Source organism: Barbatula barbatula, assembly GCF_947034865.1.
Source record: "Barbatula barbatula genome assembly, chromosome: 14".
Taxonomy (NCBI): domain Eukaryota; kingdom Metazoa; phylum Chordata; class Actinopteri; order Cypriniformes; family Nemacheilidae; genus Barbatula; species Barbatula barbatula.
Genome location: NC_136777.1, coordinates 21,027,608 through 21,053,612, shown reverse-complemented (window position 1 = coordinate 21,053,612; position 26,005 = coordinate 21,027,608). Strand labels below are relative to the sequence as shown.

Genomic DNA, 26,005 nt, shown 5'->3' with positions numbered 1-26,005 from the left:
GAGCGCTGCATTTCTCCTCATTTGTAGTTAAGAGAAGCGTGCAAACATACACAAACAAGATGGCGAAAATTTTGGACATTCGAAAGTTTTCCTTCCATCTTCTCGTCCTCCCGGGTCTGATCCAAAAGCGCTGTTTAAAAACCCTTCTTGAAAACGGTCTCGTGTAAACGGCCCCTAAGGCAGAGAAACCCAGGTAGAGGTCTAGGTCACAGTTATCTGCTGTCCGGTCACACGACTATTTTCATAACAAACAGCCCCATGCTTTGGGAAACACAGCAGCTGCATGCTTAAGGTCCAGCACAAACCCAGAGGCTTTATGAGGGATACTTCACCCAAAAATGAAAATTCTGTCATCCTTTACTCACCTTCGAATGGTTCCAAATTTGTATAAATGTATTTGTTCTGATGAACACAGATATATTTGGAAGAATGCTTTTAACAAGACAGATTTTGCCCCCCATTGAGTACCATAGTCAGGAGAAAAACAATGGTGGTCAAAAGTGCCCCAGAACTGTTTGCTGTCCTACATTTTTCAAAATGTCGTCTTTTGTGTTCAATAGAACAAAAAAATTATGAAGTAATTTTTCCTACTATTGGGGTCAAGATCTGTTAGGTTATAAGCATTCTTCCAAATATATTTCTCTGTGTTCATCAGAACAAAGACATTTATACAGATTTGGAACTGGAAGGTTTTTGTGATCAGAGCAAATAGTGGAGATGAGTAACAGACCGCACCAACATTCTGTATCTCACCTCTTAAATTGACTTTAGGTGGCCAAACTTTTTTTTATCAATTTTAAGGGATAGTTCACTCGAAATGTAAAATCTGTGATTTAAGACTTAACACTTGTGGTGTTGGCAATTTTCAAGGTTTACAAACAAATATGAACTATATATGCTGTCTGTGTTGATTCTATTTAGGAAAAAGTAAATATTTTGTAAGTAAAGGTATTTTGCATGCATTTATGTGGTTCCACGAAATCCATGAACGTTGGCTGAGTAACAAACAAGCAACGTAGTCAATCTGTTCTTCAATCGTTTCATTTCAGATTTGGGATATTTTTTAAATAGAGTAATATGGATATGAGCACACTTGGTCTTCAAAAATAAACATTAACTTTTGTTTATGTTCCATAGAAAAAAGAATTTTAAACAGAGATCAAGTACATTAGAATAAAGAAAAATAGAATATTTATTTTGGCTAAACTATCCCTTTAAGAGCCAAAAATTAAAGAGGCTCGTAAAAATAAGTTAAATCAACCTAACTAATGGCATTTAATAAGACGACATAAAGCTAAATAAAACACTTATTTATCTCTCATCACATATTTTATTCAGAGTAGTGTCCAGCCTGTAAACTCTTTTCAAGTCCATATTGGACTAATTCTGTTAATCGGTAACATTCTGTAACAGTGGACAGGTTAAGGTTCGTTCGAACAGCAGGCCTCAAGTTTAGGTTACAATTTCCCTTTCATTCTAATGAGACACACCATTAAAAGTCCTGTTCCTCCAGCTTACAGTCTGACTTCTTGTCACTTTGGTATTTCAACACAAACAGAGAACAGAGAACAATACAGCCCAGACTAATCTCTGATCCTTCAGGAACAACAAGTTCTCGAATACCGCAAAAAAATCAAAGCAGAAATAAGATCACACAAATAGATGGATTTTGACATGCATACATCAGAGGACGGTGGTGGACATAATCATGCATAGTGATGCATTTCAACATTTTATTATTTCAATAATATTTCTGTATACTTAGCCCACTGCATTTAACTCTTCAAACATACAGACACAGTAATGGCCTAAAGTGATTATACAAGTGTATTATTAAAGATGCATTATAAATATTGTATTCATGTTACGTAGTTGAACGTTGGAGTTTCAACCGAAGCTCAGCTTTGAGAAGAATTTATACAGACCTCGGGGTGAACGGCCTGTTGTCAATTACTCCTTACATAGTGTACAAACCCTCCGGACATCACTTTTGGCCTATACTCACACAAGCAAGTAAGTCTAAAGTGAACAAGAGATGATGCTGATTGTCTTCTTACCTATCATATCTGAGCTTATTTACAATATTTATCTAAATAATTCAAAAGCCTGATATACGTTTAAAGAAGCCCTCCATTTCTCATTGACTGATGTTTACAAAAGGACAACACTTTTAGGGACGCACAATTAATTATCGGCCATATTGATATCTGCCGATAAATGGTCATTTTAAGGTTATCGGCCGATAATACAATTGATGCCGATATATTATAAAGCATAAATCAAAAATAATTTCCTCTGGCTAAACTTATTCTTCTGCACGCTGCTCACAGTTAAAATACAGTACAGTACAGTATCTTTCTGTTGTGATCATTCACTTACTGCTATGAGTAAAAGATTTTTGATGTAGGCACAGTATAAAGATAAAGTATCTATAAATGTGTGAATTATTGGAGCAAAAGCATATTGTTTGAATCAAACTGCTGTCTGAATGCTGTCTGTCTTGAGACCTGTTAGACATGTGACTATAAAGCTATATTCTTTATACTCACATGCAATCAATGCTTTCAAATAAAGCAGTTGTCCACTTTTTGCCTTTTGTTTTAGTCATAGGGAATTTGATATCAATATTTAGATAGTGTGTATCGACAATATATCGGTTATCGGCTTCCCATGATAAATAATTATGGGCCAAAAATTTACATATCGGTGCATCCCAATTATAGGAAATCACACAAATGACATAGTGAAGTAATGAGAACCAAAACAAGGATATTGAGAATAAAGTTCACAAACAGCTGACATTAGAAACATGTGATGTGACAGTGAATTATGCTGCAGGAGGAAGAAGGGGACTGGTTAACAGGAAGTGTCAAGAAACAGCGGTCTTGGGAGGTGAACAATGCAAAAACACTGGTGAAGACCAGTGTGATTTGAAGAAGACAGAAGAGATACATTATAGGACGCAAGAAAAGGGAGTAATATCTTGATAAACAAGAAAATCTGAAAACAAAAAATAAGCTCCCAGACTGAAAGCGATGCCCCGCACCCCTGCCGTTAGTTGAGGATGGGGTGCTCTGAAGTCTCAATTCAGACCATCTCTAGAGATCCTGTCACAATAAACTGCTCTTTTCTGTTTAGACAAGTCGTACAGCTGGGAGGCTCTTTGAATTTCTCCACCAAAGTCTCATATCTTGTGAAAACAAAAGCCTTAACTGCCCACATTGGTCCAAATCTACTCAAATGCTCATCGCTGATACTCAAACGTGATACAAAGAGCAAAATAAAGGAATCCCACTGTGCACAAATTTCTTTTTTCAAAACAATTCGAAATTTACAGATTTCCTTTGAAATCATGAACCAGATTCTAAAAGTTGCCTGTAATATTTTAAACACGGTGAAAATAATGTTTGTAACGAAAACAACATGAGAATATACAACACAAAAAATAAACGGCAATATTTGCAGACTTTTAGTTTGTAAAATATGGCACAGACAGATGTACAGTATCAGGTATCATCTGCTTCATTCAAATTTGCAATTTTTCAAGAAATGGAAAACATATTTAACAAGCACTTTTTAAGACTTTTTATTGATAAGACATTTGCCAAACCCAGTGACAAACATAAAACATGACTAATAATAATAATTTTGGCAACAAAAAATAACAAAATATGGAGATACAAGGTTTCAGAAGGACAGCAGCAAAAAAATGTTGCCTGATTCAGAAACTCTATTGAAACATTTGTTTAAATGTGTCAGCTTCAACAGTTAAACTCTTTCCATTTAGAATAATACAGACTGTTCTATGTTTGTTCTATGAAATTGCTGTCTTTTTGCTATCTCTGTGCATATCATGCAAATGTGGCGTTCTTGTAACTCAGCTTACATGACGCAGCAATGCCAAGGTCATGGGTTGAATTCTCACGCTACACACATATTGACAAAATGCACTGAAAAACGCGTGTCCGTGTATTAAGCATGGGTTTTGGGACACACCCTGGCGTTCTCTAATTTACATAATTTCCCTTGCCTGCTGTACCGTTGTATAAAAGATACTATCACACAATTGTGCTTTTATGGCCCTATGTTGGCAGCCCACTTAAATTACCGTTCAGCCAAATAACTGCCATTCTCACACAGCTATAATATCACTCTTGCTCACTTAATAGTAAATCCCACCAATGTCAACAGAAAAATACTATAGTGCAAGTATGGCAAATGTCTTATTTTGTTTGTGAAGTCCTCATTCTAATGTGCATTCTGATAACAGTATCACTGAGTTGTCAACACCAAGGTCACCAAGTATCTTCCTTCAAATCATTGATGTTAAATGCAAAAAACATGAATCTTTATTCATAAAACTCTGGAGGGCCTGATTAGTACCCCACAGTCCTGGTGCAGGTAAGTGGTTTTGTGGCAGAAGAGCTGAGAGCCTGGACAGAACAATTCACAAGTTGCACCAGGCGCACGGCCAGCTCTCGGCCCGAAGCTCAGGGAAGCTCAGTTAACAGAGTCCCTCACAAAGCACCGCTTTTCTCTTCGTAAATGAGCCACTTGGCCCACTTGTTTTCTCTCTCAGACGCACAGACCGAATCAGAAACCAAGTCTGATGATTCACGTGTGACGTAATGGACAACAATGACAAAAATGAAGGGAAAAGGGTACCTTAAATGACCATCAGAAATGACTTTGCAAGGAAGCGCAACAGCAACCAATATGGTTCAAAGACTGGTTTGTTCCTACCGGCTTGCAGTTTCAAACAGTTGACAATTTTAACCTATTTAAACCCATTTACTTACTGTACATGAATGCATTTTTCAGACACTTTAATCCAAAGTGACTTTTATCCAAAGTGCATTCAAGCTATTTTGTGCTCCTCTGGATTCAAACGCACCCTTTCTTCATGAACCCTACAGCATGAACTGTATACAAGGGGCTTTGTACGAAGACCCTGGCTATCTTTCAAACATTTATGAATACAAGACACAGCCCGAGGGTCAAGATAATCGTTGTCTTGTTGAAAGTAAACAGCCAAAACATACGGAGTAGACAAGCACAAACAAATACACACACCATCTTTAATGGTTCTGGTGTTTCGGAAGACATCTTATGTGTCTCGTTGTCTGTGATCATTGACAGGCAGTCGTTTAGTTCTTACGGTTGAAGTCTTGTATCCCTCCTGTATGAGTGAGATACCTTCTCTTCATTTGAGTTCAGTAGAAATGTTTGTTTGTGTTCTGCCACCCCGAAACTCATCAAGTAAGTAATAGAGAGCTTGTTAGGGAAGCACGGCAGGAGGACGAAGCAGATTCGAAGGTGCTCTGAGATAAACACAAAAAGGGACAGACGCACCACTATTTCTATCACCCTTATCAAGCAGCCCAGCTCATGTGAAATTTTTTTTTAAAATGTATTTTAGAAATAAGATTTTTGTACAATACAGTGTATATTTCAGATATTTAATTTTCTTGATACTTTTTCTTTTTTATATTTTCATTTTATGAATAAATGCCAATTCATAAATACCGTTTTCTATGCATTTTAGAAATGTATTTTAGAAATAAGATTTCTGTAAAATACAGTGTATATTTCAGATATTACATTTTCTTGATACTTTTTCTTTTTTATAATTTCATTTTATGAATAAATGCCAATTTATAAGTACTGTATGCTGTGCATTTTATAAATGTATTTTATAAATACGATTTTGGTCAAATACAGTGTATATTTCAGATATTTAATTTTCTTGATAGCTTTTATTTGTTTTATTTTAATGGTATGAATAAATGCCAATTAAAAAATACAGTATTCAATGCATATTATAAACGAATGGTATCTGCTTTTCCGTTTATTTATTGCAGGCTACTACAGCTATTTAATGATTATATTAATTTTGATAATGCTAATAAAGTTCAAAGTTACATTTTTTACAACGTACAGATTTCAGATTAGATTATAGTCTGGTATATTATTCTACGCAATACAAATCCCTCGTGCATATAACGTCGTGGCAAATAGGCTGTACTTCCAATTCGACAGGACAATAAAACGATATATTAATCAATAAAAACAAATACATCATTATTATTATTATGATAGGCTATATTACTCAAAATATGTTGACCAAAAATTATTAGGATATTTAAGAAAACATTTTAACGTCACTCAGTAACAGTTTATTATCAGTTTACCTCATGTATGCTAATACACAAGGCAGGGCGCCAGGAAACTCGAACACACTGTCACAACATCTTAAATGCAAGCAATGCTATATTTGATATGATATCAAACAGTGAGACGGTGAATGAACTTGAGCACCGTGTCCGTCGTTCACTTGTTGCTCAATAAAACTTAAACGCGCAGCACGAGTTACGCGCAGTCAACAAGCAAACGTAACGTTAAACTCACCTCTTCTTCTCCTTTTCCGCTGTCATCTCGTTCTCAATGTCACCGTTCCCTTGTAACCTCCGAAGTTCAACACCGGTCCGATATCTTCGCGAAGAGGAACCACCGTCTGCTCGCTTTAAATACCCCAAAAGACGCACAATTTATCCTAAAACACACTAAAGTCCATTTCAGAAGCGAAGAAACAGGTTGAAAGTGGACTGTACAGTCTCAGATCACTGCCAAGGATCGCACAGTCTTCCGCACGTTTAAAATCCACGGGCTCAGGGTCCGAATATCCTCGCGCGCTTTGAGGGTCAGCAGCGAAGTCGATCCACAGCCGCTGCGCAGCGCACAAGGTCAATGACAGTAGAGCAATCAGTTTGAGCTCTGTGATTGGCTGCTTCTGCGAGTTGGAGACGCCCACCCTCAGAGCAGGACTTCAGGGTCCGGTGGGTCTTACTTATCTAAAGCTGCGTTCTGACTTCATTCACACGAACCAGTCCGATAGTCGTGTGTTTGTTGAAAAGGAACACGCATTTCTGCAAAAGAAAGATGTGCAACCTCTGAGAAGGGAGAAAATGTAATGAAATATAGTATTAATATTGTGGTTTGTACCACGAGGATTGATGGAAATCCTGTCCATCCCTGAATATGTGTACCTTGAAGCAAATTAAAATATGTTGGTTGCTTTTATTTCAAAATTATAACATTTTTATAATAAGAAAATTTAAAATGGATTTAAAATTGCTTTTCCGGACATTTGATATTGATAACATTTCTGAAAAGTCTTTGTGTCAGAGAAACACTGAACGTTTCTTAAACAAGTTTATTAAACAGAATGTTAATATTCAACATAAAATGTGTATTTGTTAACATTAGTTAATGCACAGTGAAATAAAATAAACGGTAATTAATACTGAGAAAACATATTGTTAGTTCACATAAGCATGCATTGTGTTAATAAATGGAGTCTTGTGGCAAAGGACTAATATCTTTTGTAGATATGTGATCTGTGCGATAACGAGACCTGTGTTCTTTTACTTATAGTTATTATCTATAAGCACGATTTTTCTCATGGCAATGGATTTCAATATCTTGTCCTTTCTCCTGCCCCTTCGCATTAAATACTATAATTATGCATTTCATTATAATTTCAATATTCCTGAATAAGGAATGATCACTGTCAATAGCAACATTGTATGGTGTCTTATCTGGGAAACATATTTCTTTGTTGTGCTCATGTTCTGTCTCTTTGTGGTCATCACAAGTAAACTAATAACAAATTCAAGTCAAATAAATGTTTCATGTCCATTTATTAATTTGGTTAATTTATAGCCGTGTAGGATAATGTATATTACCTGCTCACTATTGCAAAATAAACCCCTACGGGATGATACGAGGCCCGGCATGATCCTAATCATCCTGTCAGGTTTAATTTTTCAATAATGCCCGACTGACTGAACATTACTCATATGCATTCCTAGTTATTATTTATTATAAATAAATTAATAAATAATTACGAACATAATCATTCACAACTCTTGTAGCATTCTGTACAAGTACAGTTTTATTCTTAAACAAACAAAAACATTTGAGTGGGTAACTTCTTTATAGCCTCTAATCTGAAATTTTGAGACCAGTTTAAAACAGTGCTTTGTTTTAGACATCTTATTTAATAGGTTACAAACCAAACAATGCACATTCACATCCTTTGAGTACAGTAAATTTGGCACACAGTAAAATGAGCACAATGATGTAACAGTAATGGATGGCAAAGATGTCAAATAAAAAACACGATTTACTGTACAAACGAAGCTGCACAATACGATAAAAAACAAATACATACACATCTATGATACTTACAGTGACATAAAACACTTATATAACTTATATTATTATGCACTGTACCTCCGTATGTATTGTATGTAGTCCGTTGAGATACACAGATTCACGTTTAAGCAGTGAGGTACTTTTTCAGGCATGAGTTTGTATTTGTTTAGCTTGAACTTGTCAATGTGTTTCCTAAGTAAAGTCATTCCAAAAACAAATCGAAAGCCCACCCATCCCATAAAAATAAAAAAGTCCACATCACTCATTAAGTCTGAAATTACATTGTGAAGTGTGCATCAGGGCACAGGTATTTGGCAGAAGATGCACAAGAGAAGCTTCTGTTAGTGAACTCCATCCATTACATGTGAGGGTGAATAAACATCCTTTAAGGCCAAACATGCTTTAAGAAGACAAGAAAAGTGAAAATAAAGACACAAATGACAGAAATCAAGCAGAAGACAAACTGTGAACTGTCAAATATACATTTGAAATCGTCAACCGAAGCATGGTGTTGGCAAGAGAAGATAACATGAAATTTACAGAAATAAAAACAAAAAATAAATATTTGTAAAAAAAAATGTATAATAACAATAAAATGCTTTTAATTAGCCTGTAACCCTAACAGTCATAAAAAACAGATGCAACACCAAGCACTTCATAATCAATCATAAAGAAACTTGGAGGCAATTCTCCACAATAATGTTTTTTTTGCTTGTTCAGAATGTTTAAATTGCCTCTAAATATTTTGCCACTGAAGTTTATTTTGGTCACCAGTCTAACTAGATTGTATAAAGAAAAGTGCAGCAGAAGAACTCAAATAAAGGACCCTTATATCACAAGGTTTCACAATCCAACAAACCAGGTGTACAATTATAATTGGCCTATCAGCAACTGGCAGCGGACAGACAAACCAGAGAAAAAATTGAAATGCCAGACTGTGGCACGTACACAAAGTATTGCACATTTTCTAATAATACACAATAATATCATATGCATAACCATGCAATAGATGATTAGTCAAGAAGTTCACAGGCTAACAATCCGAAAGACGTGATTGGCTACAGCCCTCACCTATTCATATGTATTGTTGTGTTGCAGTGAAATCCACAAACGTAACATCCTAGCAACAAGACAATCCAGTAATTTAATAAAACACACACCCACACACAACATGAGTTCGTCAACACTGCTATTTCAAGAAATGTGAGGTGGTCACATGACAGGAGTTCCTAGTCTGTGCATCACCTTTCTAGTACCCTCCAATCACTGGCAAATGGATCATCAGGTGATCGCAGCGTTGAGTGTTAATATTCCCAAGACACGATCATCATTTCCGATACAATCATTGGTTCTTTACATTTGGTTTTTGCATTTCCAAACTGACATACAGTATATGTGCAGAGTCCATGGAGACTTCAAGAAGAGGATTTCTGGGCAAAGAAATGGAAAGTTAAATGACCTTCTCCAAGGTTTCCAACAAGCGAACTACTTGAGTGAAATGACCTCTTTCTTTACGGCTCAACATCACTCACAAGCTCAGTGTTGTACACCCTTTAAATAAAGATTACTCATCAGTCTTCAAGTGGTTCAGCAGGAAATATTGACTCTCTTTTTTAAACTAAAGCATCATATTCTTGATAATGCAGTGAACTCAAGGCGTTCAGTACTGCGCGGGGGTCGTAGGGTTTACGGTTTAAGACAGGGTCTCTTCGCCAAAGTAGGAGAAGCCTTTGAACTCTTCCTGGTTGATCTGTTTGATAATGGCATTTTCTACTGGCGTGAGCACCGGGTCCTCGCGGGTGAAGTCCTGGTCAAAATTGTTGACGTCTCTTTTGGTTTTCTGTGGTTGGAAAATGAAGAAAATACCTTGTGAGTGATTAAGGCATTTTAGGGCAGTAATGCACAAAACCCATGCTTGTGCAGGCACATACAACCATGAGTTCACATACTTGACATGCATATCTATAGGACAGGGGGTCAGCAATCTATTTTGACATGTGCCTATTACTTTTCTTTTTTTTTGCAATCAGTATATTATCCAACCCATTGGTGATTTGGATTTTCACCCTAAATAAAAAAATCTTTCTATTTGCAAAGAACTAGTTCATATTCACTTTTGAGCAATACAACAGTAATATTTCTACATGTAGATAGGAAAAGTTCAAAAATATTTTGTTGAAATATATCACAGTTGTCATGTATCTTGTCATGCTGTCAGTCTTTCACATTGCTGTTGGATGACTTTATGTCACTCCTGAGGTTTGATTTTGTTGAAATTTACCAAACAGACACTGGACCGGAATGGACAAAATACATCTAGAAAAGCTGATTAAATGAAAATTTGGAATTGTATCTTATTTTTTCTGAGGCTGTACAAGTTTAGGAGACCCAATTCTTCAATTGACCTTTCGGTAAGCCACGCCCCCTTAGTTACTGTTGCTAACTCGGACAAGCAACCGGAGTCTTTCAATGGCATCTGTCAGTGTGAAACCCTTTCTGAAGCTGTTTTGGTACATTTTGGAAACACTCTGTCATCAAGGAGAATTCAAGTGGGACTTAAATATGCCACGGAGGGATATATAAATAAATTTAAAATATTTATGGTGGATAACCAATTTTTATATAATAACACATCACAATGCAAACAGGAGAAGCCTCATGTACCAGTCGTCACGATCGCAGATGACAACATCTAGGATCAACTGTTCAGGTACTGCAGGGTAAAATTCAATTAATTTACATTTAACCAGTTTAATATGGAGAGACACTGAAATGTAGACCTTCGTTTATGACCTACAATGTACATGCTGTGAGAACAGTTAGCTATTTAGGTTTATACATTAGCATGGACTCCCTAACTTAACTGGTTTTAGCCAGAGATACGATACTGAAGCACAAGATGACATTAACCATCTGCAGATGGAAACTATAACTTATAGTGAAGGTATGTCGACAAGAAAATAAACGTTTTTGTCTTCACTGGGATTGGAGTTGAATCGGGTTACTGCGCCCACATTTTTGTGTGGGTTTAGGAAATTAAATTGAATTGAATTAAATTCCATTCCTCATCCTCCCAGGACACCTGGAATTAGTGTTACAAGCATCCCAGGCACATAGTTTTGAGCTTTGGATCTTACAATGTTTCTCCATGACGCCGAAACCTAACGTTGTCCGAGTTCCCGTCCCCCATGCAACTCATATTCAACTGCCATTGGCTCATCTGCGTTTGAGGGGAGGGGCTTACCATCAATTATATTGCGTGAACAAGTTTAAAGCACTGTGAGTGGCCTCTTGATACAAAGGTTGATACCACTTTTGAGTGTAAAAAAGACCCCTCAATAAGACATAGGGGGCCTGTTTCACACATTATACTTACAATGCGTGGTTTGAAAGGCGGCTTGATCTTCCTCTGTTCCAGCTGTACCCAGTCAATCTCTTTAAAGAACGGATGTACTTTAATAGCTTCCTCAAGTCCTTGAGACACAACGCAACCCAGTCGCTTACTGGGACTCTTTGTCATGAACTACAAAAAAAAAGAAAAGAAATTAGTGATGCAAAATACATGGCCCTGTAGTGCTGTAACATTCAACGGAAGGCATGTGGAAACAGACAGCGGATCATCATGATGTGGACTGTGTTTGTTACTGCATGTTAACTCGAGATGGTCAAGGATGATCTGCGTGATGTATCAATGCATCCTGTGGAAGCAGGACCTGAGATGACCCGGTCATGTGACCAAAGTGCCAGTAAGACGGATCGCAGAGTGACATGATGCTGTCCAAGACAAACAAGCTGCCTTTCCCACCAAGCTTTACAAATGGGCAGGGGACAGCCAAAGTAAATCTTAGACATGTGAAGGAAAATGGGAACACACGGAGAACACAGTAAACAACACACAACCACACACACACACTTATGTGCCCGGACACTAAGAGCGTAAAGGGAAGTACTTAACCAAACATCAGGATCCAGGGAATAGGCTATACAATTCAATTGACCAGTTTTTAAGTGAAAATATAGGAGAAAACAACAATACTCGTGAGTAATGCAATGTTCTGGATAACCGCTCTGTATGCAACATGCTCGTACTGTTAAAGAAATGTGACCGATCCAACCGGTGGTCCTCTCACCCCGAAGGCAGACCTCTGAGATTACACAATCCACAAATCCAGCAGGGAACACAAACAATCTGTTCTTTTCCCACAAGTAGTGTCAAGCTCTCTTTTTCCTTTGCTCTCTCTCTCTCTCTCTCTCTCACCACTGAACTAATCACAACTTTTCTATGGTGTAAAGTGAGAGGATGAAATACAGCAAAATCAAAGTTTCTGTCATAAGCATGCCATTTTATTCTCAAAGCTAAATTGTTAAGAATGTCTGAGCTGTTTTTTCCCTCTTTATGAAAAGCACTGGACATTTTGAGTAGGTGCCTTTTTTTTTGCCTCACATTTTTGCATCAGATTTTTTTCAATGAAGTCAATGAACAGCACACACATTATAAATGACAAAAATATAATGTATATTGTAATTCGAGGCCATATCTACCACAGATGGTCTTATAGAATGTTGAAACTGTTTGTCTGAAAACTGGTTATTAAAATCCATTTAAGTCCCCGTGAAACGGAAGTTACGATCGTTTTCAATTCCGTATTCTGACACATTTCCGAGTGAAATGGAATTTCAAAGGAGAAAAATAGTGGGCGTGGCTTCTGTTCTTTTTGCTGCAAATTGATTGGATGTATAAAGACAGCTGTTGCATTTTGCAGTCTGACAATTGAAGGGGAGGAGTTAACGGATGCTCCGCCCAAGCCATCTAATTGACATCATTCGAGATTCTACTGAAGTTTATGAGGGAACATGAATTTTAAGAAGAAAATGACCCACATTGACGGGCTATTTACTATGAACGCTGCAATACTTCATGAAAAAATAAGAGTTGTAATTTTCGCTTGTACTTTAAAAAAAGATTTTTTTAGAGCTTTGATGATATCAGTGGGAAAGGCGCAACATGTTCACGATGAAACAGAGAAGATGCAGAATTCAGAATTGAGAAAGAGAAGAAAGTAACAGGTGTAACGGTTAAAGATCCAGTCATCCACATGAGTAAATGTGAACATGTACCGCTTTGAGGATGCTGACAGCATCTTTGCTGAGCCAAACGGGATAAAGGACGTCATCGTGGAGAATAGACTCAAAGAGGTCGTCTTCATTATCTGCTTCAAATGGAGGCTGACCGGCCATCATCTCGTACATGAGCACACCTAGAGCCCACCAGTCCACTGACGGGCCGTACTCCAGCTCTTGCAAGATCTGCACACCACAGAGAAGAACATATATTTGTTTTTGTTAATGCATTACAGCTAACATGTACTTACATGTTTTAAATCTTAGGTTCAGGTTAATGTGAACATTCATTAAAACATTTTGTTGTAACTATTAATGCAAAGTGTAACATATTGGTATTATGTAACAAATAAACAAATAATAAACAAATCATTTTGCTCATTTTTAATTTGTGTTTGATAAGAGTTATCAAATCACATTTATGCATAAATTAAGTCATAAATGCATAAATTGTTTTAAAAGTACACAAAGAAATGTTTGACTTCAAAACATTATGCATTTAACAGGCCGTCAGCTATTCACATTTACAGTATAGGTATTGGAATTAGGCTACCCTTAAAAAGCTATATTGGCCTTCCAATAGTAAATAGTAAAACAAAATTGAAACTCCAAAAGGAAAATTACGCAAAAATAAAAACTAAACTTGAAGAGAAGTATGAAAATATCACATGTTGATTGAACATTTGTGTTTTGGAGAGTGTGAAATACCGGACCTCTGGGGCAATGTAATCTGGCGTGCCACAGAACGTTGTGGTTGTGATGCCGTCCAGAATTCCCTCCTTGCACATGCCAAAATCTGCCAGCTTACAGTGACCCTCTGCATCCAGCAAAATGTTGTCTAGTTTCAAATCCCTGTGAAGAAGGCAAAAGCAAACAAATCCATGAATCAATAAACCCTGACTGAAATGATTCACCTTTTCAATGAACCGTCAGGAAAATGCACAAATGGGATCGTCCACACAATTACAATGAATAGTGAAGCTGTTAAGCCTTACAAAGGCCGTAGAAATAGCCTATCAAAAGAATCATGCACTGTATATCTGTGAGATATGAAGCACGGAATCATTCTGCACAGTGTATTGTATTATATTATAGAAGATTTATTTAATAAGAATTGTTTGTCTACATTCCATGCATACTGTCGTCTTATAGAAGCAACAAGTAGACACAGATTTAAGTGAATGAAGAGTTATAATAAAGTCTGTTTTTCACACAGCTAAGGAGACCTGGTATATAAGCACAAATTGTCAAAACCACTTTTATGACAGTACCTATTCACTTTTATTATATTAAAAGCAGCTCTCGGGATATCCTTCAAGTTTAGTGTTCCATGGAAGAAAGAACGTCATGGAGGTTTGAGTGGTCATGAGAGTAAAAAAATGCCAAAATTCTCATGACTGAGTGAACTATTAATTTGAAGAGAAAAAATGGTGACATAGTAAGTCATTGTATTCAATTCTTTGAGCTTAAGAGAAGTGTATTTTCGTAATTACATTAATAATACTAATGATATTGGTAAATTGTATTCAATACATATAGAATATAATAAACATGTTACTGCATGTTTCCGAAGGCGTACGCAGTTGGGGTATATACTGTAAGACTACACTACAGTATGCAGTACACAGCGTGTATCCGTGCACAGTGGGTCTGTCTGTGTGAATCTGTCCAGCGCAAGAAAGAGAGAGAGAGAGAGAGAAAATAAAGGGAGAGGGAGGGAGAGAGAGGGGGGTGATAAGGTCCTACTGATGAAAGACAACAAGAAGATGGATGAAACCAGTTGGATTGGGGTTTGATGGTTGATTGCAACAAGAATGTCAACATCACTTCAGGATGTCATTCAGCCAAAGGTGTTTTTATAAAAGCCATCCTCACTGAGAAGGGAGGGGCGCTTCAGACGCCTTACACAACTGTTCTCTTTCAGCAGGACACGTTTCTGTTTGTCTGAAAAGTTGGCGTGAGTGGGTTCTTTCACCACTGTCTTTCCTCAACGAATATGTTTAATCGCTCTTCAAATGCAGGCGTGTAAAAATGGCTGGTAATGAATGTTGGTAATATGTGCGGCGAGAGACCCACTTCCCAAATGTTTCACTTTTGATAGATGAACTGTGCCTGACTGTGCAACCTGAATGAATTTTTCTTAATTAGGTAAATGAGTTGAAATGATTGTAAACAAATATAAATAATGCACATTTTGTGATGAAAACATGAAACATTAAAAGACACTAAAATGTAATAAGGTTATGAAACGAGTGGGACGGTGAACTAAAGGCAGTTAAGAACTCTTTTGGTATTTGTTGAAAAGCATCCCAGAATATGCCGCATAAAGTTGTTTAACAGCTGTAATCCAGATAATAGATCTAGATATCCAGATAAATGTAATCTACATTGAGAAAAAATAAATCAACTTATCCCTTGAGTGGGTCTGTGGGTGCCAATTTCAGTGTTTCAATATGTTTGGAATGAATTGCTTTTTTAACCTCAGACATTTATGTTTTTATAAATAAATTAGTTGCATTTCGTTACCCATCCAAAAGATTTTTTCTTTTTCACAAAAAAAGGAAAATGTATTTTTTCATAAATGCATATCAATTTAATCATATTGACCATAAATATGAATCACATATGCTTTTTTATGTTGTAATTGGGACAAAGTAAATTTATGGGTCTAAATTTACTAGGCTGCAGATTTACTAAACCCACGAGCACTGGCTGAGTAACAAAAACATGAATATCATAAGCTTGAAGATATTTATAGCTAGCCTACCGTATAAAGATGATTTAGATTATGTCTTTTTGTCAATGCAAAATTCCAATTCTACAGAACTAACTAATAAAGTATAATTTCTGTAGGTTTTGTAGAGAGACAGAATGTACAGTAAGTGTTCTGCCCACATGTTCTGTAGTTCACAGAATATTCCAGCATGCCAAAAGAGGTTCACACTTATTATTGTTGTATATTTGGAAGTAGCCGTGAAGGTTTTCCATATATTAACTCCCTTCGGCAGATGTGGTCTCCATAGCTTCCCCCCCCTCAGGCGAGGGGGTAGCACTTCTCAGTGCTCCTTATAGTGTCGGGCGGCCTACTCGCCTCTAGAGTAGCAAGGCCACCTCCTGTACGGCTGGTAGTAAGAACCTCTCGTCGTGGTCACACAAATGTATGTCTTACTGCACCACTGCCTAGGCTGGTCAGTGTCGTTCCCCTGGAAACCGTGACACGCCGCATCACAGTGGCGTTTTTGACAGGGTCCCCATTCTGTCAGTCTTGACACAACGTTGAGAGACCGACAGAAAGGGGATGTCCCGGTTACGTATGTACCCTCGGTTCCCATCAGGGAACATACAAAACCGAGACATTATTCATGATAAGTTTCATGTTGTTGCTACTGTAATTTAAAAAACATAGTGTTTTCATTTTTTATAGGCCAAATGACCTTCAAAAGCTGTTTATAAAAAGTTTATAAGGATACCTTTACAAAGAACATGTATAAGAAAATTCAATAACATCTTTTATATTATACCAATAACAACTTGACAGATAAACACAAAGAGTTATACAAGGATGTAATTTACATTTTTTCTATTTGGTACAGTACATTTTTAAAGAACATTATGACCGACCGAGAGAGAAAAAAAGATGGCAAGAGGGAGCAGACCTTTAAAGCATTTCCTGTGTTTTCAGTGAATCTTGAGGAGATGTTTTCCATTACATACACAGCAACCTGAATGTGCTGAAACAAAATCAGCATGATTTTGTACACAAGCTATTCCATTACCACACACCCCAAAAAAACATGCGGATTTCATAAAATAATTTCATATAATGTTAATATCAAACATTTATAACCCATTACTGATATTAGCACTAATGAAAACCATATATAAATAATCAAGATATCAATCCTTCCTACACACCCAGAATTATTTTAACCCTATTTGATAAAACATAAGATTAATAGTAAAATGTACTCATACATCACTGCAAGTTACATAAATTAAGTATTTATTTATTTATTACAGGAGAATTGTTTTCTTTGCTCTCGGCTAATGCATTTCAGTCATGAGATGAACACACAGATAGGCTACAGTATGTTGTACAAAAGGGAACAGCCCCTATGGCCTTAAGTTTCCTATTTAGGTGAAAGTTCAGGCAGAACACATACAGTAGATCAGACGAACAGATCTCAAATACATGCATGTGTAAGGTATGGGAACAGCAGTTTGCATATTCCCTGATAAGCCCCCTTGAGTCTCGAACGCTTTTGTAACTTTCATATCCTGGCAACAATATTGTTCCATGTCACGCTGCAAGCATTATCCCAAAAGAGCCACGGGTCGACATAAGATGTAAAAACAACAACAAGAGCAACATCTAAGCCACCTGCTCCTCATCTATTTATAGATGCACTGAATCTGAACAAACAACCATATACCTGCCACTGGAAATCTAAGGAAAGTCAAGCTCAAACACGTCCTCTTTAACGGGATGAAACTGCATCAAAACCGCCACCATGTCTTGCTCAGATAGGGCGGTGAATATTGGCCGGCACATTTTGTTCCAGAATGTTTTGTATGTTGTGCTGGTATGTAAGTCAGGTCACAGAGAGGCTGCGTAAGTTCACATGGAGAAAAAACACAGGCCATGTTCTGACACGCAGCTTTTGCCAGCCGCCTACATTGCAGGGCTTTCCCAAAGCCAAGGGATGCCATTCAAAACCAGACGAGACCAAAGAGAACATTATCAAGAATCTTTATTTACCATCACAATAGCAGGGCTGCTGGAAATTATGTCCTTTTATATGATATCAGATGGAACGCCTCTGTGACTTGATTATAATCCCAGGGGAGGCATCTGAGGTCACCACAAAATCCACGTGGATAACCAGTGATCCCATGTGGAATGAATATTCACTTCAATAGTTCTCAGGGTGGGCTTTTTTAAGTTTCTAAAATGCGCTTTGTTTAAAAAAAGTGATACAGATTAAGCATCATAACATCCATTGCCCTGGAAAATTATAATTGAATGTAGACCCAAATTGGGTAACATTTGTTAAAGTCCAACTATTAGCACCTATTGTACTATTGCTCTTTTATGACATATCGCTTATTGCTCCCCGTACTCTTTGTAAGTCGCTTTGGATAAAAGTGTCTGCTAAATGACTAAATGTAAATGTACAGGTTAATGGCCAACTACTAGGACTTCTAGGGCAAAATTGCTAAATATTGGATGATTTTTAAATAATCAATATTGTTATACAAGCAATCCAACATGAATACACGTGACAACTTGTTTAGCAGTGTTCACCTGACAGCAATTGCAAAAATGCTGAAAATGTAAATTTAGTTTTGTACTTCTGACATAAATGAGAAAAAATCCACAAAATCAAAACTTAGTAGTGACATCAAGTCATCCAACAGCAATCTGACATACAAAATAAATGTTTAACTTTTCCTAAATATATGTAGAAATAGTACTGTTGTATTGCATAAAAGTGAATATGAACTTGTTTTCTTTGCAGTATTTGAGGTCTGAAAAAATACAGAGAATCTGTTTTGTTATTTTCACCTGTTACTTCAGTTTTTATTTTCTGCAAATAAATGCAAATAGAAACAATACGTTTATTTGAAATTTGGAAGAAGTATTCTTAGTTGTTCACAAAATAAAAGGATAATTTTACCTTAAACACATAACTAAATCCAAAAGAACTGAAAATCATTTTTAAAACGGTCTCTTGGTTTTTATTTTATTTTTAGCTTTTGTGACAACTAGCCCCCGTCTCCTCTAAACACAGACACAGTGTCTTGTGCCACAAAAGTCTTCAGGTCTCCAGAGAGACATTGGTGTCCAAGATAACACATTATCTTGTGATTGCTATCTGTCCAGTATGGAGGACCTGTACAATTTATGCTTCCCTTGTTTGTTCCTGTGTTAGGTCAGAGCAAGATTGCACAGGCCCAATCAATCAATCAAGCAATCTCCCAGCATGCTTTGCACTTAAAGTGACCATGAGGAAGGACAGAGCACTTATCCCTAGTGTGCAGTAGTCCAGCGCTCCCATTATCAGGTAATCAACACAATCGGCGCCTGAGATGAATCTGAACTGTATGAGTGGAGGTTGGGTGTATGTGTGTGTGCGCTGTTATTCTTATAACTCACAATAAGCCATTCATATTGTCTGAATCACATCCTGTCCACTTTCCACTTTCTTGCCAAAGAAACATCATGTTAGCGCTGTAGCCGTAAACAAGGGGTCAGACGGCTGTGGGTACAGACACATGAATGAATGTCATGGCAGCGCTCCAAGCGCCTGTGTTCTTAAATAGAACCTGGACATGGATTGCATGACTTCCTGTATCAGTAAAACTGCCGCTCGTCTGTTCAACTGATGTGCTTGTGCCACACATGACTTCTCTCATGACATATTGAAGACCTTCTGACTGACTGGACGCTGAATAAATCAGTACATCAAGTGTCATCTGGCAACTGTTTATCAATGTGACTATTACAGCATCAAACAGAGCAATCTAGCAATCCTCGATGAACAAATCTGAACAATTTAGATGCTGAAATGAAATAGGGCGACTGTGATCACAAGCATTTAGAAAAATGTTCTGTGTTGAGTTGTTTTAAGTTTATTTTCCAATTAACAAACGTTGAATTTTGTGTTGTGTTTAAAACCTGACAAATTCAACATATAGAGGCAGCAAGCTAAAAAGTAAATAGTATCCCTTGTTTGTGGGTTTGTGGGTCAAGTACCATTGCATTATTTAGTTTTTAATTAATACGTCCATTGAATTAATGTCAAAATACCGTACTATATTCTAATTACAAGCAATATGAGCAAATATAGTAATATATAGTAAAGTTAAATACAATTTATTAAATTATTTATTCACATTTATGAGTGAGGGTGCTATTTTTTTGGCCTTCTAAAAATAATATGATATGCAAGAAAAAACACAGGGATAGTTCGCCCAAAAATGAAAATTCTCTCATCATTTATTCGTCCTCCTTTTTTTAAACATTTGTGACGTTCTTTATTCTGCAGAACACAAAAGATTATGTTTTGAAGAGTGCTGGTGACCGAACAACACTGAACCCCATTCACTTCTATTGTATGGACACAAAACCAATGCAGGTGAACGGGGCCAGATACAACATTCTTCAGAATATCTTAAGAAAGTCATACAGGTTTGAGATGACAATGAGGGTGAGAAGCAGAGCCGACCCTAGACTTCTGGGGACCCTAAGCAAACCTTTGTGGGGGCCCTTGTCACGGTTAAATATGGATAAACATGACAGGGAACTGTAAACTATGAGAAATTAAAATTGTTATAATTGTTTACCTAAAGTAACACGTGGTTCTGGAACCATCTAGCTGTTAACACGCAAATGCGATGTGTTTTTACTAACCAAATGAGTGATCAACAAAAACAAAACATGATAAATATAGTTTACTCATGAATGTTAAGCATACGAAAACACATCAATAAGTCTCTAAATATGATTACAGAAAAATGACATATTGTCATGGGCAAACATACAGTGGATTACAGTGGTGTGCATTATAGCTGACAACCACATGAACACCGTACAGCTGGTTTTGTGTCATTCCCTTTAAACGCTATTGACGTTAGAAATATGTATATTAATGTGTAGCCTATGTAACTTTGGAGACGGTCCCTAAATTCAGACTATCGAACGTCCAATGTCAAACCAAAGTGGAGAAATACTGAATTTGTAAATCTGTCCTTGCGTCATTTGGCAAAACTAAATAAGACTTTGAAAAAGTAAAAAAACACATGCCCTTCATGTTCTTTTGCGCTACAGACGGATAGCTCTTTTATAGCCATGGCCATATGTAAACATGCATCATCACATCGCTACATGATGTCCGAGACCTATTATGTCAAAGTTATCAAATAAATGAAGTATTAATCCGCAAGTTATAAAAATAGTCTGTGTATAGGGAGGAATGGCTCTGGTGAGAAGGCTAAATGATGACAGAATTTGACGATATCCCACAATCCTGTGTGTGGGGGTTGGCAGTTAATTAAAGAATATTGACACATAATAACCATACAAAAATGTCATCATTTGGAACTTATTAAACTTTCAATTTTCATTTTAACAGCTTACAGAATTTGTTTTAGATCCTAGGTGTCTCAAAAAAAGCTCAACACATGGTTAAATTATGATTTGTTTTTGACATGTGACATATTTTACAAGTCTCATTATTGAACAACAAACCTTTTTGTTAATTTGTGGGTAAATAAGAATAATCTCAGTGTAATAGAAAGCGCCGGACCTCTGTTTGACCTACTCATCTACTTTCATGAGAAACCCCCTATTTCCTTCAGCCTCTGAAAGTCTGGGTTCAGGAAGACCGGGGTGGATTTAATTCAATACCGCATTAAACTCCAAATGAGTTTCTTCCTGCCCATGACCAAAAAGAGCTCAAAACCAGGCTGAGAATGGGTGGGTGAGGAAACTCACAGGTCACCGGGTTCAATGAGGACCAGAAAGGGTGAGAGGAAGACGGGGTCACGATGACTTGTGCTCTCAGTGTTATAGATCCGTTCTGCATGTCTTCGGTATAATTACACTTTTCGATTGAACTTGAAAATGCATGTGTCAGCGGTGTGATGCTTACAAAACTAAACATTTACCGTGTGGTAAAATAATGAAGTAAACTAATCGCAAATTATTACAGGGATTAAAGATATAGATCAGCGTTTACACCAAATATTCAAGGATACCTGCAAAAGATTACAATCTGCATCAGGAGCAGCAAGGGGGGGAGCAAACTGCTAGCTGTGAACACAAAATGGCAGTTCGTCCCGTATAGGCTTCATTCAGATTAGAGAGACGTATAAATGTGCTGCTATTATGTATGTGTTTGTACAAGCATCGCACCGATAAATGTTTCTCCTGGGTGCTCAAACTGACAAGTTTGACAACCTCATGTAGGATGTTGGAGGACTTAATTTTCCCAAGTTTTTAAAGGTAATGTGTTATAGAACTTTACAGCTAACATAGTCGTTCATGAACAGAAAACGTACATTTGACATCTTGAGTTGGACAGAGATTGATGATCAAATTAATAATTATACAATTATTGGCCCAAAAAAGGTTGAGAACCACTGATACAGATTATCAACATTTTATTTTAATTTATTTTATTTGTATTCCATTATTTTAGGGAAGATGAAGACACTATTTAAAAAGGTTAGCCCATTATACATGGGATTGTTTAAAAAAACATCCTAGGATGCATCTCATTTTCCACATTTTGAAAAAATAGTACAGATTGAGTAGGTGTGTAACATTTAGCCCGTTGGTGCAAAAAAGATTTACAAGCGAGCCTTTGAAATTATGTTTGAAGTCGGTTGTATGTAAATAATTCATAAATACATTTCTGGACAGTAAGGCCAGATTCCACATTCAACAGAAGCTAGCACTGGATCAGACCCATCCCGAAAAAGTTCACCCATCCAGCCCCAAAGCACTGCCCGTTGTGTGTGGTAAATGACACACAATTGAGAGTAAAAACAAACTGTCTGGGAACGAATAAATCATTGCACATAGCTCATCAAAGTAAACAACCTGAGGTAAACAAGGCAGACAAGTGCTCCTGTCTCTAGGCAAAACTGTTACTAAAGATACAAAACTCATCTCATGTAAAGCAAACTCTATTTGATTTGCTGAAGGCCTAATCTGTGTAGGGTTGCGTGACAGCCGACTGAGAAAATAAATGATCTGGATGGTGGATTAAACTGAGGGAAAACACTTGGACCGGATGTTTCTTTCCAACGATGGCTAAAATCTGAATAAAGCTAGATTGTCTATTTTGGGCGTACAGCGATATTTTGGCTATAATGATATTCTTTTGCGTTGTGTTTGATATCATTTAACAATGATGCTGTAATTATCGGTGAGAAAAACAGAGCAAGAAGGGAAAATAACATTTGAGGTTTAAGATAGGACTGTCTGAGTGTTCTTCGACTAAGGCTTTATAATGGGCAATTGACCTACAATGTATTACCTGTAAATGACCCCGTTTTGGTGCAGGAACATGAGAGCTGATGTCACCTCGGCGGCGTAAAACCGGGAACGAGCTTCATCGAATTTGCGTGAACGTTGGATCTGGAACATCAAGTCTCCACCGTTGACATATTCCATGATGAAGAATAAACGGTCCTGAAGAGACAAATAAAAGATGTGTTCATCGCATGCTATTTTTATGAGTTTTGCTTATTGTGTTGGAAATGCAATGGTTGTGAGTTTGATGAACACATTATGATGAAAAATTATATCTTGGATGCACTTGTAAGTCACTTTGGATAAAAGTCATATAAATAAATGTTACTGTAAAATGTATTCAATGTTTAATAAATTTGTTACAACAAAACTACAGCGCTAAATACACAAAATATAGTAATGGGCCATTTACATTAAGGGACCTTGCTAATTGCAACCGACAGCTCATTTCTTTCCACCCCTCCCTTTCAAAGCACTACGGAGGCTGAGAGAGGATTAAGATGTCGTTACGAAATGTTTTCTGTAGAGCAGTTCATCTGGGTTACTATAGATACAACATGTCAAAAACATTCCATGAAAGGGGACCCGTGGTGTATTAAGATAGAAATAACTACTTCTAAGTTAATAAGAACACAACACTTCATTATTTTAGCTTTATACACATCTGAACACATAGTTATGTGTAATGATTCTGCCTCTCCTCGTCTTGGTTTTCGAGTCTTGTTGCAGGATCATGTCAGACCCATGTGTTTTATGTGGAGAAAGGGCATGGCATTGTTTAAGTGTTTAAATCCGATTAAGTGTTTCGTGTAATCCTCCCGTTATCTTCCCCTTAGTGTTTCAATCCAAGTCACCTGCCCATCACTCTCCCTGTGTAATCATCCCTCGTTAGTGTTTCCCTTTATTTAGCTCCAGTTCTCTCTGTCCCTTGTTGGTTCATTGTTCCTCCAGTGTATGTTTACCTCGCCTTCCCTTGTGTTCCGGATACCTTGTTCCTGTTTGCTGAGGACTTTTTATTCTAAAGACCTTGTTTTGTTTTGTCGCCATTGAGGGAGGTTTTTGGTTTTAGTTCTTGATTTGTCCTGTTTTTTCCCCATCGTGGGATTTTGTTTTACATTAATAAAAGTTTATTATTTAACCCTTCATCTGCCTGCGCTTGGGTTCTGTCCTTATTCGTGACAGTTATGGATATTATTTTGCATTCCTGTCAATAGATCCTCCAAAAATCTACACACTGGTCCTTTAAGATGATAACTTGCTGTTCACATGGATGCAGATGACCTGCTGTTGTTTTAGTTTTCAGTGCCAAACATCTTTTCTTTAAAATCCGACTGATCTCTCTAAAGGCTGAAAGGAGAAGTGAAGCATATCTTGCCAGGTTGTTCAGAATTGCAACATATATTGTAAGTATGTGTAACAAAGATCAATAAAACGAAGGAAGGAGGTGGGAACCGGCGAACATAAAACAAGCTCCCTCACGGTTGACTGCTGGCCATACAAACACACTAAAACACAACATAACGTCAAGGCCTGGTCATCTCTCGCACTTCACTGTTGTCGCTCCTCTCTTATGCTTCTGGAGCTCCTCGGTGACAGATGCGAGACCGGTGCACACACAGCTGACACTCGTTATCATTCAAGTGACCGGCCTTGCGCCTTTTCCTCACGGCTCTCGTCACGCCCTGCTCGCCACATACCCCCATCGCCCCTGGCAGCCTGGGGGGTCACTGCGCTCTCCTCCCCTCCGGGGCCAGTCCAAGTGATTGCAGCACCTGGGGGTAGGGACAGCCAAGACGAGAGAAAGAGGAGACAGAAGCATGAGGAGCGACACAGGCGAGAGAGGAAAGAGAGGGAAAAACATCCTGGTCTGGATCCCCGGACACACTGTCGCTGGCAGCCGGCGATGATTCCTCCAGCTGAGGGCAGCCGTCAGCGAATCCCCCGTTCCCTGCTCCTCCCTTCTAGGCGAACGGCGGCAACTCCTCTGCTTCCTCTCGAACGGCACCTCTTATCCTGGTATGAAACTAGACTCTGTTACCGTCACAGCGCACCTCACGAGAGCCACCCTGCTCGGCTCGGGTGCAGTGTGCAATGGGCAGGCAGTGTCAGGGTGCTGGGCGGGCCCCCACCTGGAGTTAATTACCTGGAGTTGCTGACTGCTTGGCTTGCGATGAGGAGGCCCCTGCCTCTCATCCAGGGCAAGCACATGCTGTTACCTAGACAGCATAGCTGCCATAGCATACGTCATCTGCCAGGTGGCTCACATTCATGGTAGATGTTGCAACTCGCCCGACGCCTCCTCCTCCGGAGTCTGAAGTGGGTGGTGTCCCTGCTGGCCTTTTTAAACCTGAGCGACCTCAAGCAGACAGCCGACGTGCTCTTTCAACAGGTCACGCTCCTCAGAGAATGTCGACTCCAGTTGGGAACAGTTCGGGCCGGCTTTGTCCTTGGGGAAGGGGCACGGCCTTGCACCTGAGACCAGACCTCTGGAACCTGCGGTAGGAGGTGGTCTCCATAGCGCGTTTCCTAGTGCAAATTGCGCTTCCTAGATCCTCGGCTTTGGAGTAACAAGGCCACCGCCTGTACGGCCGAAAGTAAGAGCCTCTAGTTTTGATCACAAAAATT

General features: G+C 38.0%; 2 protein-coding genes across 2 annotated transcripts in view; both read right to left on the bottom strand.

Annotated features, from left to right (window-relative positions):
- Positions 1–6,755, bottom strand: part of epas1b (endothelial PAS domain protein 1b) — a 55,751-nt gene extending 48,996 nt beyond the window's left edge. Inside the window, exon 1 of the mRNA XM_079473357.1 lies at positions 6,409–6,755. Within this exon, the coding sequence (XP_079329483.1) occupies positions 6,409–6,434 (26 nt within the window). The 5' untranslated portion in view covers positions 6,435–6,755. The remainder of the gene's footprint in view (positions 1–6,408) is intronic.
- Positions 6,756–7,930: 1,175 nt separating this feature from the next.
- The window catches only part of prkceb (protein kinase C, epsilon b), a 66,810-nt gene continuing 48,735 nt past the window's right edge, over positions 7,931–26,005 (bottom strand). The window contains exons 11-15 of the mRNA XM_079473198.1: positions 23,385–23,539; positions 14,052–14,190; positions 13,336–13,524; positions 11,594–11,740; positions 7,931–10,057 (exon numbers count right to left, since the gene is read on the bottom strand). Of these exons, the coding sequence (XP_079329324.1) occupies positions 9,911–10,057; positions 11,594–11,740; positions 13,336–13,524; positions 14,052–14,190; positions 23,385–23,539 (777 nt within the window). The 3' untranslated portion in view covers positions 7,931–9,910. The remainder of the gene's footprint in view (positions 10,058–11,593; positions 11,741–13,335; positions 13,525–14,051; positions 14,191–23,384; positions 23,540–26,005) is intronic.